We start from the raw sequence: 17,567 nt of genomic DNA on the forward strand, positions 1-17,567 counted from the left end.
CCATTCGTCACAGTTAAGAACTATATTCAACTTGAATGGCATTTTGTTGCTGCAAAGGCAATTCAATGTCATCGTCTCAGGTCCATATATTTCCGCGCTCGCTTCAATAATACAACCAATATCATCCAATCACGGTGAGCATTACCCATAATGGAGTATGCCGCAGCATCTCGATTCACCTTTTTTACCCCACCTGCCACTTGCGCGCGCAGTGATTCATGTGAAATGCCACAAAAACTGGCGTGTCTCAGGAACAATTTGCAGGCGGACAACAAGGTGGATAAGTGCCGCCATTTCATGATGCAGTGGCAAGAGGTTTTCTTTTCTTTTCATTTTCAATAGTCGGTAACATGGTATCTATAACCAAATCCAGCGTGGTCATCGGCAAAATACTTTTTTAATGGAAATACTTTTGAAAGCGTACATTTAGATGCACAGCACACTGCTTTACAGGTTTCAAAAGGTCATATTCTCACATACCATGATAGGAGTTATCCCTTGTGATCCCTGACCGAATGTGACTTGGTGCTTGATTATATCTTCCATAACGATAAAGGTATCTAGAAAGGTACATATATCTTCGATGAAAACGATAAAAGTAAGACCAATCTAGATGTGTAAGCTGCAGTTAATGAATCTTCGTGCTGTATCAATCCCAACACTCACATTAAGTAGATCCCCGATAGATATTGTCTGAGATCACGCATCGCACATTCTTATATGCAATCTTAGTAATGGCCATTCGGTCATCAAGATAATACCTATCTGCTCATTGATGTAACAGAGGATAATATGGAGATCAGAATGGTACGAATCCTTGGAAGTCATGCAGTTGCACAGTCTTGGACAATACGGGGTACTAGGTGTCCTGCCTTGGTACATATTATGCCATGATAAACGTACTTTGCCTACTTCTAGACCCCCAGGGTCCAGTTTTGTCGGCTTTCATGCGTTTCATGCGCTGAATTGAATTGAATTCGAAGCAACTTTCCCATAATCCTTTCAACACTCTCTAAATTAGATGCTTCGTTTCGTTCTATGTCATCCGCCAATTTCATCTAATGCATAATTTGGAAAATTACAAATTATCCAAAGAGCTGAAACGAGGGATCCGTCCAACGTTCGATTGCCTCCATTGAAATAATGATGGCAACTCGTTGATAACATTGATGTGAACTTCAGCATGCATAAGCTGATCACGATGCCATGTTTCCGTAATTCTTCATAAAGACGAGAATCAATTCTCAGTTTCATGATGACTTGACTCTTCATTTAAGAATATTGTCAGATTACAAGTTATGGATCATCCCGTAGTGGAAGTTGAACGGTTATTTATTAAGGTTTTGGTTTAGACTCGGGGTATATAGGGGTGGCATCTTACTGTCTAACAACACATCACAAATCAGCTGTTCATCTAACACTACCATTGCGACAAAACTCCATCCACAAACTATGAAGTTAACTTGAATATACTCGATCTCTCATACATGTATGGGTATGTATGTACTTGAAATGGTGGTGGAGTGGGACCAAAAAAGGTAAACACGGTCCCACTCCTCCACCAAAAGGTCCCACTAGTCCACCACCTGGTGGAGGAGTGAATAAGAGGTGTTCCCTTTTTGTCCCTTTTCAGGTACTTTGCGGGATAGAGCGTTTTACGAGTACAAGGAGCAATATTTCTCTACTGATTTCTTTAGGGGTCTTGAGGAAACATCAAGGGCTACCCCCCTCGTCATAGTCCAATGCCTGTAAGACATAGGGTTAACCCTAGTTTGGTGGAGTTATGTGACCAACTGGAAACCCTTATACCCCCCCCCCCCCCCAAACACTTGGGAATTTTAAGTGTTTTTTTGGCACACTCCTTGAGTGTACCCCAAGGTAAGTGCATACCAAATTTGAGCTTAATCGAACAACAGGTAAGTCTAACCCTGTTGTTTGAAATTGGTGGAGTAGTGGGACCTTTAATTCCTCCAGCCCGCACATGTAAGTGCAGACCTACTTAGGGTTATTATAATGGTATCTAGTTGCCAGTGTTAAATTCCAAGGCCACTCACTCACTCACAAATCGATTACATTTCAAATTCAATCTCAAAGCCATTAACTTGAACTGGAACATCGATTGTAAGCAATTATTCTTGTCCATTTCTGAATATCATCTTCACAAGTATTGACAGCTGATGAGCCAATCAATCTCAACCATCTCATGTTCAATCCAAGCCATTCCATGTTCAATCATGGCTGCAGGCGCCAGGCTGTGAACTACTTGTTATCCGAGAGTCCCAAACCACGGGAAGACAAACGACCAGGACTTGTTCGATTGTTGTGATAATTGAATTATGCAGAGGTCGAAATAGTTTGCCATTCGGGTGAGGTTGGAGTTGATATTTAGCCGCCTTTTCAAAGCGTTCGATGATTGCTACAGGGCTTTAGGACCAGATTATTCCGCCAGAGACTGTTATTGGTTCAAATATGAGTTCATGGTGGCCAAGAGAAACATGGCGGTTGGCCTTCCTGCTGACCTCTTGTGCCGATTGGTGCAGCAGCAAGAATGGTAACTCGCATGAAGTAACAGAATGCTGATTGACATTCTGCTCGTAAAGGAAGCACTCTAAACAATAAGGGTGGTAAGTCATATGCTAACTGAGCGTGCTGAAAGGAACCAACCTTCAGCAAGAGGAAACCAGCGATTTATATAAAGTTTACGTTGTCATGGTGTAAGGTGTCACTTTTGGATCGAGCAGGTCATTCTCGAAACAGCGGACGATAAGGGATTCACAATGCCACGTCTCATTCTCACGTCATCATTTTCATGTACTGCCTTCGAGTCAGAATCGATTAACGAACATGCTCGTGACAAGCGACACGCGACACGTGAATCATGACAAGGGAAAGGTCAAAATTAGAAACCAGCCTTCATAATCAGTGATTGTGGTGCCACAGGTCGGCTAACACCGAATCATGCATTTTCCGTGCACGCGCTGGCATTGTGCATGGCACAATCTCAGTTACGTTTTCATCAAGATACGTACATGGTCTCCCAAACTGCTGATAGCGTGTGATATCGTGGCTCAGTCGCGGAAAGCCACAGACACAGTAGAAACCGACACCAGACAAAGCCGCAAATCGAAGGCGAGTGTCATATTTTCCAATAATGAATCTGGTTTTCACTCTGACTTATTGGCTGCTATAGGAATCGCCGATCGCAGGTTGCTCCGGTCGACAAAGAACCAAGAGGGAAAATATCGATAATCTCGTGGCTGACAACAGAGACCTTGAAAATTTTCATCACACAAACCGAATATTTGAAATTTTCAAGTTTAAGAATGATAACGGCCTCTACCGGATTAAGTTAGCGTTCTGACTTCACAGACAACGGCGACTATGACAACTTTGAAGATTGAATGTGTTTCAAAAGGTGCATATTGTTTCTATCACATGCTCACGGCTGATTATCTGTTTGACACACAGGTAATATCTGATGGACAACGGTCTCCCCCCGAAGAAGTTGGCTTTACATACAGCAACAACTATCACAACTGTGAAGATAGGATAGATTTCTAATAGTGCATATTATTTCTATCCTGTGCTTACGGCTGATTACCTACTTTGATAAACAGTAACACAACTACAAAGAGTCGCTAAGAGGCATTTTCAAAGAGTCATGTCGTACTACACGCATTACGATAAAAACCCATCGGGATGCAAGCAATAAGGAAGGCAGAGTTTTTCACCGATTAACATGGTGTTTGATGTCGTATTTGTATTAAGCTACCATTAGGCTTGGAAACTTTTCGTGGATCATATTCCGGTCTCTGCCTTGCTGCTATACGCTTTTTACACGGCGATTCAGAAGCGAGTCGAGATCATATATCTGTCGCGCTACATGCACAGAAATGAGGCTTTGATGTATATAATAGATGCATTCACTGAAGCGTGGAGCTCGGAGGTGATGCATCGTAATGGTGTATGCTCAATACACACACAGAGTTAGGCACAAGAACCAGTGGATGAGGACAAAATAGAAAACGGCTGTTCATAATAGGAACAATGGTAAGGACAATTCGCTCAAAGATGCGACTATCGTTCGATATGTCCAAATGAATTGGGGGTTGACCTTTCGACTAAGATCGATCAGATGGAAAAAATAAAGAATTTAGAAAAACCATCTGTCCCTCTTAATAAAAAAGTTACCTCTGGCCAAAATATGTAGAGAAACTCTATCACCGACTGATTATAATGAGACGGACAAACATGAAATATGTAGAGAAACTCTATCACCGACTGATAACAATGAGACGGACAAACATGAAATATGTAGAGAAACTCTATCACCGACTGATAACAATGAGACGGACAAACATGAAATATGGCTCTCAGTAAAGAAAGGAATGGTAAAAAAGCAATTACGGCCGAAGAGAAGGTGACCATGACCAAATGGATAGGGCACTTGTCCTTCGGCGCGTATCTAATCAGATGGCAGAGATGAATATTGGATATTGTACCGTGGTCAGAAAGAGCAAATAAACCAAAGCTTGGTTAATAATAGATGACACTGCTTTCTGAAATGGTTGTGCGGAGTTGTAAAGCAAAGCCACGCACCTGTAGTTTTCAGAGACAATCGTGTGGAGTGAGAGAACTGCCTAATGGTGAAGTCAAATCACGATCTTGTGGTTACTTTACGGTGTGAGACTGTTGGCAGAACGCTGCACATTGCGCACCGAAAAAGGCGGCCATTATTGAGATTGGAGGCAATCGTGCGCTGCGAAAAGACTGCTTGATGGTGAAGTCATGTCACGATCTCGCACTTAGAGTTGGCAGAACTATAAAGTAAAGACTGAAAAAGGCAGTCGTTGTTGCTTTCTCTAACCAGGTACCCGAGCGATGATAATCACTAGACAAGAGGCACGCACCTGGAAGATTCAACATGGAACCGTGAGGGAACTGCTTCATGGCTGTGTCATATCCTGATCTTGCCCTTACTTTATCCTACTTCCTACTAAAGCGGTCAGGCGATTCGACCGAGTCTGGTCTTTAGCACTTCTGTTTGAGCTTCAGCGTGCTTTCTTCATGTCGACTTACCGACATTGTGCGTCAGTCATAAGTCAGTGCTCTCTTTAATGATTGATGCACGACGCCGACTCTTGTTTATGACTGATGGACAACGCTAATTCTTGTTTAGGATAGACGAACAACGGCTTACGCTGATAAATCATCATGGTTTTCTTTGGTGAGCCTTGATCTACAGGCATATGACTGGAGCCTGGACTTCAAATATTGAAGAGTTCATATTTCATCTCCGAATGAAAGGATCAAGTCGTCTTGCCACTATACAGCAACAGCAATGCCTTGTGGGAAGAAACAAAATGAGATGTCACCTGGCCATGGAATAGGTTCATCGATATTCTGCAGAATATGTAGGAGCATTCCCAAAGTGTTCCAAACGAGGGGAGAATTCCTGTACCGGGAATATAAGAGTCAAATTCTTACAAAAAAATAAAAACATTTGACACATTTCCTCCGGAGACGTCTGAGTACGATGTACTCTTGTGGAGGTGTTGATTATTACCAATTGCCCCTAACAGGACTATTTCCAATGCCAACCACAGAAAGGTTCGCCTTTTATGTAAATTCGAGTCTCCGGTGCCCCGGAGTAGACTCATAAAACGGACTAACAAAGGCTATGGATACTCTCTACGGAAGAGCTTTGTATTGACTGAGAGAAGCTTTGGTGTCTCCAGGGTGCAATAAACCTACTATCGGATGAATGTAACTCCTTATAATGGCCAACGCAGCTTCAAATGGCAGCGTCTGTCAATAAACATGCTTTAACCTCGGCATTGAGTATCGATCTCTTCACCAGTAGAATCGTTTGGCCTTGAGCAGGCAGGAGAGGCCGAAAGCTTTTCCTTTTTGAAAATGGCAGAAGATAAACGCAAGTTGATATGTCTATTAAATGTACTTTAACTAGAAACTATAATCAAGACGAACAAATGATACCTCATTACCCATGAGCTTGCCAATTATCTAATTGAAAGGCACCCAGGATAGCAACCCCTATGATGAGACCCGAACACATTTAGATACAACCGATAGCTCATTACCAGCCGCATTCGAAATGCTCGCCAGTGAGAAGGACGAGGGATTGACACCGAAGATTGCTTAATCTCTTCACGTGCGCTCAATTAGGTCGCGCAGGTGTGATCATCCGGGTCTTTTCCCCATCACCAGGGACTTGTCGTCCATATCACCCCTCAGGTCACGAAAGATCGCCGCTCACAATAGAAACACATCTCAAGTAGTCGAAGCAGACATCGATTTCCGATAAACTCGAAATGAGACTTTGTTATTCTTGTGCGTCTGGCCTTTGAATTCTAACGAGTTTAAATTGAAAGGTTGTTCTCCTCGTCGCCTAATTATCTTTCCGTCCGTGTACTGTCCACGCACCTTGGTAGGCAATGCAATGAAACCATTTCAGACAAGGAACTTTCGATGTTTAGTTTACTTCACCCAGACACGGTTTGACTCTCTTGTAAGAAGTGAATGGAACAACATGATGGCGGAAAATAGCAATACCAACCAAATAGCATTTGGCAAACAGGAACTATTGAGACGAGAGCTTCGCCTCACACATCAGGAACTATTGAGACGAGAGCTACGCCTCACACATCAGGAACTATTGAGACGAGAGCTACGCCTCACCAATCAGGAACTATTGAGAAGAGAGCTACGCCTCACACATCAGGAACTATTGAGAAGAGAGCTACGCCTCACACATCAGGAACTATTGAGACGAGAGCTACGCCTAACACATCAGGAACTATTGAGAAGAGAGCTACGCCTCACACATCAGGAACTATGGAGACGAGAGCTACGCCTCACACATCAGGAACTATTGAGACGAGAGCTGCGCCTCACACATCAGGAACTATTGAGACGAGAGCTACGCCTAACACATCAGGAACTATTGAGAAGAGAGCTACGCCTCACACATCAGGAACTATGGAGACGAGAGCTACGCCTCACACATCAGGAACTATTGAGACGAGAGCTGCGCCTCACACATCAGGAACTATTGAGACGAGAGCTACGCCTCACACATCAGGAACTATAGAGACTAGAGCTACGCCTAACACATCAGGAACTATTGAGACGAGAGCTGCGCCTCACACATCAGGAACTATTGAGAAGAGAGCTACGCCTCACACATCAGGAACTATTGAGACGAGAGCTACGCCTAACACATCAGGAACTATTGAGAAGAGAGCTACGCCTCACACATCAGGAACTATTGAGACGAGAGCTACGCCTCACACATCAGGAACTATTGAGACGAGAGCTACGCCTCACACATCAGGAACTATTGAGACGAGAGCTACGCCTAACACATCAGGAACTATAGAGACTAGAGCTGCACCTTAGGTTAGCTGGGGGATCAACAATATTCGGCAATTCATCATGCATGCACTCTGTTGAAGCAAGTACATGATGTACGTGAAAGCTTCCTCTGGCCTTCTCTGAAAGTATCTTCCCTTCGTTCACTTATCTTTTCAGAGGAGAGCCTGTCACAAACGAAATCTTGAAACAATTAATTCTTTCTTTGTACCGTGGCATCAGCGCATCTAATTGACGTCTAGAGTGTTTTATGCTCGCGAGCATTTTCACAAATCATTTGATGCATCAACAGAAAAGAAGTCGAGAAAGTTCCACATGCCAAATGACTTCTTCACTCATTTTCGAGAGTCTCCATCATAATTTGATCAAGAATGGGTTACACTGTCAGATTTATACAGACACTGAACAAAAAGCTGTGGCCAATCTACACTGCCAAATTATGGTATAATAAATGGAAATAAGTTATAAACGTAGATGCGTCACTCATTGCGATTGGAGTATTTCATTCATATATCTTCTTGGGTTCTGTTTCTTTACTTTATTTAACATGACATGATGTTCATTTTACATACCTATTTTAGTTTCATAGAATGTTAGTATATCATCAAGTTCAGTGAGCTCGGTGTTTGGAGACGCAAGGTGTAACCGTTGGTGACCTACAGATGACGCTCTGCTACAGGGCAGAGGAAGCGACACTGCAGGTTGTCCTTACTGATTCAATAGCCAACTGGTGAAAGCAGCGGCCCAACCGCACTAGACAAACGGAAATTAATATCCCTGCCACAGGCCTATTGCCACCATTAGAATTGGCGTCAATCTGCTGTGGGCAACTGTGTTACACTCGCCGGACCGACCTATAAATACGACTTAAGCTAGTCTTGATAGTAAACCCCTCTCGAAGATTGGTTTCCCAAGGAGATGCTATCGAATGTTAGTCGACGGTACGCAGCAACCGTATGAAGTACATTCTGCATGTGGAGTGTAGTCGTCCAGAGATCATCTGGATGGCCTCAGGTGACAGACATCCGGAGACTCGGCATACCTGAACGTGCGAAACATAAACATTGCGCACTTTCGCTTTTGACACAAGAGTTAACATGACCAGAGTCTTAAGACCCTGACATGACAAAACTGAAATATCAAAAGTAACGCCATCGAAGTAATAATCAGAAGGATCCGCAGAAACCAGACCGGCGTCAATGGAATGATTCTCACAGCACGCGAATTATATTATTTCCCCTCGAGTCTGATTGAATTTGTACCAGCGATGTGGGAAGTTTGGCTAAGATCTTAACCAGTCATCCGACTTGTGAGATAAACCGCCAGATCGCTGTGAAATCATATCAATGATTGAAATTCTATCTGTAAAGGATAATTGAAATTGGCCAAAGCACTAATTGAACATGCGCTGCATGTTTTAAGTCATGTGGACAGTTAGCGTGGGATAGCATTCATGGTGAGCATGTGCTAAATCCCGTCGACTCGAGTGGAAATCGTCAATCTAAACAGTACGATTTATTCCAGCTACCAACGTTGATTTGCCGCCCTCTCCAAAGTAGGCCAAGTCATCTTGAAATTCAATTATGGCAATCGTTTTGGAGCACAGCAGGCAGAGTTATTATTATACCTCATGACAGTCTACCTTATAGCATCAGCATCATTTTAAGAAATTCCCCAATAAAAAATTAGTCGTCATGTTCATCTGCAGCGTCAGTTGTATGAATATCATACTAGTTGCAAACGTAAACACTTCAACTAAGCAACTGTAAGACATAAAGCGAAAACGAGGCCCGTGTACACATGCTGCAAATTTCTTTGAGATAATAATCTTCATTTGCAATTCAAACAGAGTAGAAACGGATATAGCCTCGCGATTTCTAAGTAAAATGGGTTTTCATGTGGTGCAGGTGATACGGTGAACCATCACTTTATCCTACCCTTATTTGGTATACAAGTATTGTGTACGCTTCTATTCGGAGCAGCAAACCAGATATTAGCACTGAGTTTTCGCAAGGATCCCATCAAATCGTATGGAACTGCTAAGGGTGCTTTGGGTGATGACTATTCCAATAAAGTTCTGGAATAAGCTAATGCATTGCTATGCCAGCAGGCATAGAACTCATCATACGGTGTATAAGTTCAATCGGACGCGTCCCCCGGCACGGGAGGAGTAAACAGAACAATGTTTATAGTATTGGTTTATCAATCGCCGCTTCGCATTCTATTCACTTACCACGTCTAAAAACAGTCTATAGTAACACACAACAGTGCGTTAGCAGTCAACGGAATTCAGTAAAAATGGGACTCATCTCAGGCCTGCAGTTGGGGTATCGACACATAATAGTACATTATCTTTTCATTGCAATCTTACACTACCTATCATGTACCGCACAGTATTATATTAATTGTTTAAAGTGACTAATAAGCCCAAGAGGGCTGGGTGTTCTATTTATTTGTATTCGTTTAATTAATTGTATATAATTTGTGTACACTAGTCACTATAATAAATAATGAAGGAATAAAATGAATAAGTAATACACTTGATTCAGCTGTAAAACTATGGAACCAACGTTTTCTGGCATAGAATGAAAGCAAGGAACTCGGAGTCGATGCGACATTTTCTGGCAAGACGAGGCAGAACTCGCTCCTGATTTATTCGGGGACATCCGAACCACGAAAGAAATTGTTTATCTTTTAAATCGAACTGCACAAAGTTGACTACGCGTACGTAGTGTGGCTACCAAAGTAATCGTTGGCCTCTACCAGAATATCTAAAAGAAAAGGGTTTCTTTACTCAGTAATGTTACTTTTACTGAAATGAAATGAAATGTACGTTCTTATATAATGCTTTTATACTGTACAACTGCATTGTCTCTAAGCCTGATCCAGAAACAAGGAGCGCACATATCTCGCTACACTTGGCCGTTGTGGGCCAGTTGACCAGACTACGCCTTTAGGAACCCATCTTTTCACAGTTGAATGCCACCGCAGCCTTGTCTTTCTAAACCTGGCCTAATTTGCTCTTCTACTGTACCACGGCAAGCCTATACTTCTATACTTGGGCTAATCAACACTTCGGCGGAGTGGTAAGCTAATAGTATAGTCCCTCTTTCTTGGAAGACGATTAGACGAAATCAATCACATCTCAGAGTACACATTCACTTTCCATCAAGTGAATAACGAGATGCATTCAGAAGCGTTTATTGTATTATGTAACTGCCATTATTAAACAATCTTGCCTAAGGCTAGTAGTAAACAGTTTTCAGACACTATTTGATTTAGAATATCGAGTTTGCTCATTCATTCGAGTGTCACTTAGTGGAGCGTGTTAGCATTCCAATGTTCTAAATGATTTCTGCTGAATGACAGCAAGGCTTTTTGATAAGCCTAAATGACATGATGCAAACTAAAAATATTCACATCACTGATGTTTTCAACATGGAGTCAGTGATGGTTCCGGCATAACTGATCACACTGTTGTAGAATATCATCGAATGATAACAAGATGCAACTTGAAATAGAAAAACTCTTGCCGAATAAGAGACCAAACTACAACAAATCATGTGTTTACGACATGCCGACATCAACTTCGCCAGCCTCAGAACCCTCTGTACAGGCCGGCACCGACATAAGTATATCGTCGTTGATGATGGAGAGAGCGGTAGCCGGTACATATTGAGAACGGTTCACTAGCAGTTCAATGTGCTCATGACGTGACGAGAACAAATCTAACGGGTGGGGCGGAAATTCGCCATATTGCTGACATCATCAGCGCCAACAACTGTTTCTTTTGACCCTGCCGGAGTCTTTCAAAACAATAAATGATTGTGTCTGACCCTGCTAACCTCGATTTTGAAAAACTTTTTAAAAAAGGTCATTCAAACGTTAAATCAACTACAAAGATAATCTTTTATATCACTAAGGTATATACATACGATATGTTGAGAAAAATCTGTACAACTATCGAAATATACGATTACTTGGAACTATTTCGGCTAATCACGTTGCCACCTGCGCGACCTTGTCACTATTGTGGCGCGCTCGTTTGCATACCGCATATAAGAGGCGAATAAAATCTCCATTTCAACATGAAAGCCTTGACGGTTCAGCGCTGAAGGTGTTTGACTGTGGATCGGCTGGTCACGGGTTCGACCCCCGGTGAATCTGCCGAATTTTTTTAAATTTTTTTCTTCTGCCTTGTCTTGTTATCTAATCATCCATGTACAGATGTAAACATCTTCATTATCATCATTATCATACCCCGCACCCAAACTTTTCAAACTCCAGCACATACTGATTCCGGGCGTTCGAGTACATGAATTATGAGGTAGATGTTTCAATCATCGGAAATCTGCCTAATACGGCAAGTTTTCTCAGGTACGGGTACGGCAGTGGCGTGCGTCTTTTTCATTGAAACGACCTCGCACGGCCGGCACCGACATATATCGTCGTTGATGATGGAGAGAGCGGTAGCCGGTACATATTGAGCACGGTTCACTAGCAGTTCAATGTGCTCATGACGTGACGAGAACAAATCTCACGGGTGGGGCGGAAATTCGCCATATTGCTGACATCATCGGCGCCAACAACTGTTTCTTTTGACCCTGCCGGAGTCTTTCAAAACAATAAATGATTGTGTCTGACCCTGCTGACCTCGATTTTGAAAAACTTTTTAAAAAAGGTCATTCAAACGTTAAATCAACTGCAAAGATAATATTTTATATCACTGAGGTATATACATACGATATGTTGAGAAAAATGTGTACAACTATCGAAATATACGATTACTTGGAACTATTTCGGCTAATCACTTTGCCACCTGCGCGACCTTGTCACTATTGTGGCGCGCTCGTTTGCATACCGCATATAAGAGGCGAATAAAATCTCCATTTTAACATGAAAGCCTTGACGGTTCAGCGCTGAAGGTGCTTGACTGTGGATCGGCTGGTCATGGGTTCGACCCCCGGTGAATCTGCCGAATTTTTTTTTTTTTTTTCTTCTTCCTTGTCTTGTTATCTAATCATCCATGTACAGATGTAAACATTTTCATTATCATCATTATCGTACCCCGCACCCAAACTTTTCAAACTCCAGCACATACTGATTCCGGGCGTTCGAGTACATGAATTATGAGGTAGATGTATTGTTTCAATCATCGCAAATCTGCCTAAAACGGCAAGTTTTCTCAGGTACGGGTACGGCAGTGGCGTGCGTCCTTTTCATTGAAACGACCTCGCACGGCCCAGTCAAATCCATTGCCTGCGGTGACATGCCCAATTCAAGGCCAGGCTGCCTGGTACAGGTGCTGAGGAACCATAGAACCGTGGGCTTTCAGCATCATATCATAGGCTGTCGACTGTCCTCACAAGTCCAACACCTCAGGTCAGCTAGTTCCAACCTGACGGATTCGACAGTCTCTATAACTGACAGACTTTGTTTCAACTGACGTAAGTTGAGCGGAGAATCAGCAGATTAATTTATAAGATGTTGATTACAATGCATTCCAAGTCCCTGAAGGTAGCATTGATATCATAATGTTATCTATGTGTGTCAGTTCCTGATTTAGACTTCATTTTCCCCAATAAAGCACCCAGTAAATCTTATTATTGAATCATTCCAAGCCTCTTACCATTTAAGATATATACATGCATTACTCTAGAATGGGACACAAGCGAAAGGAAAACCGCGATATGCAAGGTACAGGAACGTAATCATGTAATTCACTAACAAGCTTACAGGTATCATGTTATATGATAGGTTTATGTTCAGGCTTCCTTACTTGTCGCAATATTTTAAAATCTGGTTATTGCATCAGAAAGAGTGCTAGCAGATAACGTTGGTGCTTAAAATGGATGCGTGGCTATTAAATTATCTTTAATGGTCTTTTCAAAGTTAGCTGCAGAAGGTACAGACGGTCTTCAAGACCAATACGATAAATGACCAAGGCCTCTAACACCAGAGACTCCATCGACCATGTCGACTGTAAAGTAGACAAACTGTGCCTGCCGTCGAGTGCAACCGGGTGCTGTTCATTCAGCGGTCAAGCTTCGAACCGTCCCTGCCGTCTCATGCAGTTTGGGTGCTGTTCATTCAGCGGTCAAGCTTCAAACTGTGCCTGCCGTCTCATGCAGTTTGGGTGCTGTTCATTCAGCGGTCAAGCTTCAAACTGTGCCTGCCGTCTCATGCAGTTTGGGTGCTGTTCATTCAGCGGTCAAGCTTCAAACCATGCCTGCCGTCTCATGCCGTTTTGGCGGCTGTTCATTCAGCGGTCAAGCTTCAAACTGTGCCTGCCGTCTCATGCAGTTTGGGTGCTGTTCATTCAGCGGTCAAGCTTCAAACTGTGCCTGCCGTCTCATGCAGTTTGGGTGCTGTTCATTCAGCGGTCAAGCTTCAAACCATGCCTGCCGTCTCATATCGTTTTGGCGGCTGTTCATTCAGCGGTCAAGCTTCAAACTGTGCCTGCCGTCTCATGCAGTTTTGGTGCTGTTCATTCAGCGGTCAAGCTTCAAACTGTGCCTGCCGTCTCATGCAGTTTGGGTGCTGTTCATTCAGCGGTCAAGCTTCAAACCATGCCTGCCGTCTCATGCAGTTTGGGTGCTGTTCATTCAGCGGTCAAGCTTCAAACCATGCCTGCCGTTTTGAGCCTCCCCGGTACTGCTGAATCAACTGCAAAGCTTCAAACACAGTGTATCAAAGACGCTGTACCAGGGAATCTGAAACTCATTAGTTTAAGGTCGCAACTATAAGTATTTTGGCGAACGCCACCACTGACACACATTTGTTGGATGAGGCGTACATCTTCCCATTACATGTTTACTGCAGAAAGTGCCAATGCCCAAAAGAAGTTATCTGTCTAATTAAGATCCCAATCGACCTCCCATCTACAAATGATTTAGTGTAAACCCGTGTTAAGATGAAGATTAGGCCAGATCCCGCGCTAAAAGATTCATGTGCATGTAGCAGACATCACAGTAGTTTATAACCAATCACTTAATCATCTCGTACATCAAACCTGAATAGCAATTTGTCACTACGGCCGTAGGCTGAGAGGCGTCCAGGCGTCAGGAACTATTAGGTTAAGCCGCCAGCTCGTCAGCTTGTTCCAACTGAGGCATCGTAATCCTAGTCCAATTCGGCCCACTCAGTTTCCTCCAGCATCAACATGTGTCTATTTCAGCTAACGAGGACAGGTTGGGATGACAATACTATACACGATCATTACGTGTATGCTAGATCATCTAAATAACATCTACTCAGTTACAGGACACATTAGAATCGCGAATGTTGTAAAGCACTTTTGGATCCCTCCATTTTTCCAGCAATAAAAGACTCGGCTGTCTATCGTTACCCAAATCGATTCCCCCACTCTAGTTGAGTCAATTGAATGTGTACCGTTCTGACGTGAGCTCACGTGCGGTGACCACAGACGAGATCTGGAGTAAAAGTGGAGCACATTCACAATCGCCCGAAATGGCGAGTCAAGGGTTTCGAGATACGGCAGTCGTTTGGTTGAACTTTATCGCTAAAGTGCGTCTATTTACATGTATTTTAGTTTCACAATCAATTTTATGTCTTATATTGATGATCTATATAGTTATCAATCACGAATAATGATAAATAGTCAGGTTATTATTCACATTTCGATTTCGAGAAGGTAGGTAGGCCTATATAACTGTTTGTACATCACCACAGCATAAATATGGTCGTAATATCAGAGTAAACTCCATCCTTTTTCAGATGCATCCTATTGGAGGAACTTCGTACTCATGCCTCGCCCTTTTCCTATTGCTCGCTGGACTTGAGGCATCATTCGTCATGCCAGAAAACAGAACAGATTACGACGCCACCTCCTTACCTTGCATTGTCTACAGCAGAAGAAAAGTGTCTTGTTTCGAGGTTGCCTTCGACGATGTCCTCCCAGCTTTGTGGGCCAACGGAACTAACTTCACCGATATAAGAATATGGAACTGTAAGCCAGGACTGCCAGTACAGCTGGATAACAGATATTTCTTGAGCACCACGGCATTAACGAATCTGACCATAACTCAGTGCTTTGTTTCTAATATTGCGCGTGGCACATTTGCTAGACTCGTCAACCTAGAGGCACTAGATCTCCGGCAGAATACTATCACCGTGATAACCAGGGGCACATTTGAGGGATTGTCATATCTTAAGAAATTAGATTTAAAAAACCAAGAAGGAATTACTCAAATAACGATCATTGACTCAAATGCATTTGCTGACATTCCTAACATAGAAACATTGGATTTATCAAATAATAGAAAGCTAAAGCTATTTCCAGATGGTTCGAACTCGACCAGTTTCCTAAAAGGACTTCGAAAACTAAGTGTGCTGTCGTTAAACGAGATCTTTATGAATGACTTGCCAACTGTTGAGGATATATTGGTGTCCTTTTTTAAAGACCAAGAGTACTCACTCAAAGAGCTGAACCTTCAAAGTGTTCATCTTAGCAACCGCCAACTGCCTATTATAAGGAACCTGAAAGGCCTCAAGTTACTCAACCTCCAGGATAACATCCTTGGCTACATTGAAACCAATTCGCTACCTTTCCTTACCAATGCTGAAGTAAGCCTCCAAAACAACAACATAATGTTTGTTGCCGTGGATGCGCTGGACAGGATGAGGAATGTCAAAATCTATTTTTCTGACGATCACGATGGGAATCCATTCATTTGTGACTGTAACAACAAGGACTTTGCACAATGGATTCGGACATATCGAGGCAACATTTCAGCTGGTGGTGTCCAGATTTTAAACGCCGAGACTTTTAAATGTGCTGGACCGCAGAATTGGTATGAAAAGAGGTTGATGACCTACACTACAGACTGGTGGCACTGCAATCAGTATGTTGCTCTCATTGCTCTGGTTTTTATCCTTGGTTTCGTCTTCATCATAGCTGCAATTGTAACGGTCCTATTTTGCAATCGGTTGAACATCCGCCATTGGATGCTGGAACGACGGGAAGTGGCCATTCCTGAACCAACACTCCAAGATGACACTGATCCTCTGATGCCAATAGCCAACATTAATTCACATCATCAGGGCAAGACTGGCGCATATCTCATCTTCAACTACAAAGACGAAACCGTGAATAAGTGGGCAAACAAATACCTAGATGACAATCTCCAACTTCACCCTATGAAGATCACCCTTCAATGGCCTGCAGGACCGGAGGTCACACCAATGTGGAAGCAGGTCAAAGACTTCAGTTTCCAAGTCGACGCTTTCCTCGTCATTGTGACTGATGAATTCCTTGAGAATCATTGGCCAGAGATATCTGAGAAGGGCGGGATCGAAAACATCATGAAGTTCGTGCTGATACTCTTCAGGAGGAAGAAACACCAGTTACCGCAGGAGCTAAAGAGACTGCAATGTCCTTGCTTTGAATGGCCAACCACTGGGTCCAGGTTTACCACACTTGAACGCAGTCGTGACCGTTTCTGGAAGGAATTGCGTGTCTGTCTTAAAGATCATCAAAGATAGCTTTACAGCATACACTATCACCGACATGACCGTATGGACTCGAAAAATTTACAACTGACCAACCCACCGCCTGGCTGTCAGCAACTGGACTCTGATTTTTCCATATTCGGCATTAACGAGTCTGACCATAACTCAATGCTATGTGCGAAGAACATTTGCTGGACTCGTCAACCTGGAGACCTCCAACAGAATACTATAACCGTGATAACCAGGGGTACATTTGAGGACTTGTCCAATCTTAAAATCTTATACTTAAATGGTCAAGAAGGACCAAACCGGGTGGTTTTTCTGACATAACGAGCTTGGAAATGTTGGATTTATCTTACAACGGGCAGCTACAACTACTTTTAGATGGCTCTAACTCGACCAGTTTCCTCGAAGGACTTAGAATTCTAAGTACAAATAGTAAATGGTGTAAATGCATATGATCTACCAACGTATGAGGACACCCTGGTCGCCTTCTTCACGAAGACTAAGAGTACTCACTGAAAGACATGTAACTGAGAGGCACTCATCTTCCTGATCGCCATTTACCTCTCCTCAGGAACCTAAAAAATCTCACGAAACTCGACCCATGGCTACATTCAAACTACTTCGTTGCCTGAACTAACCAATGCGGAGGTCTACCTTCATCACAACAATATCATGTTTGTAGAGGGTGGTGCCTTGCA

At 42.9% G+C, this 17,567-nt stretch overlaps 1 protein-coding gene across 1 annotated transcript; it reads left to right on the forward strand.

Annotated features, from left to right (window-relative positions):
- Positions 1–15,207: 15,207 nt before the first annotated feature.
- Positions 15,208–17,282, forward strand: LOC135492464 (trophoblast glycoprotein-like). The gene has a single exon (XM_064778966.1). It carries the CDS (start codon positions 15,208–15,210, stop codon positions 16,894–16,896), a length of 1,689 nt encoding a protein of 562 aa, XP_064635036.1. The 3' UTR covers positions 16,897–17,282.
- Positions 17,283–17,567: the final 285 nt, after the last annotated feature.

This window comes from Lineus longissimus, chromosome 8 (assembly GCF_910592395.1).
Source record: "Lineus longissimus chromosome 8, tnLinLong1.2, whole genome shotgun sequence".
Lineage (NCBI taxonomy): Eukaryota > Metazoa > Nemertea > Pilidiophora > Heteronemertea > Lineidae > Lineus > Lineus longissimus.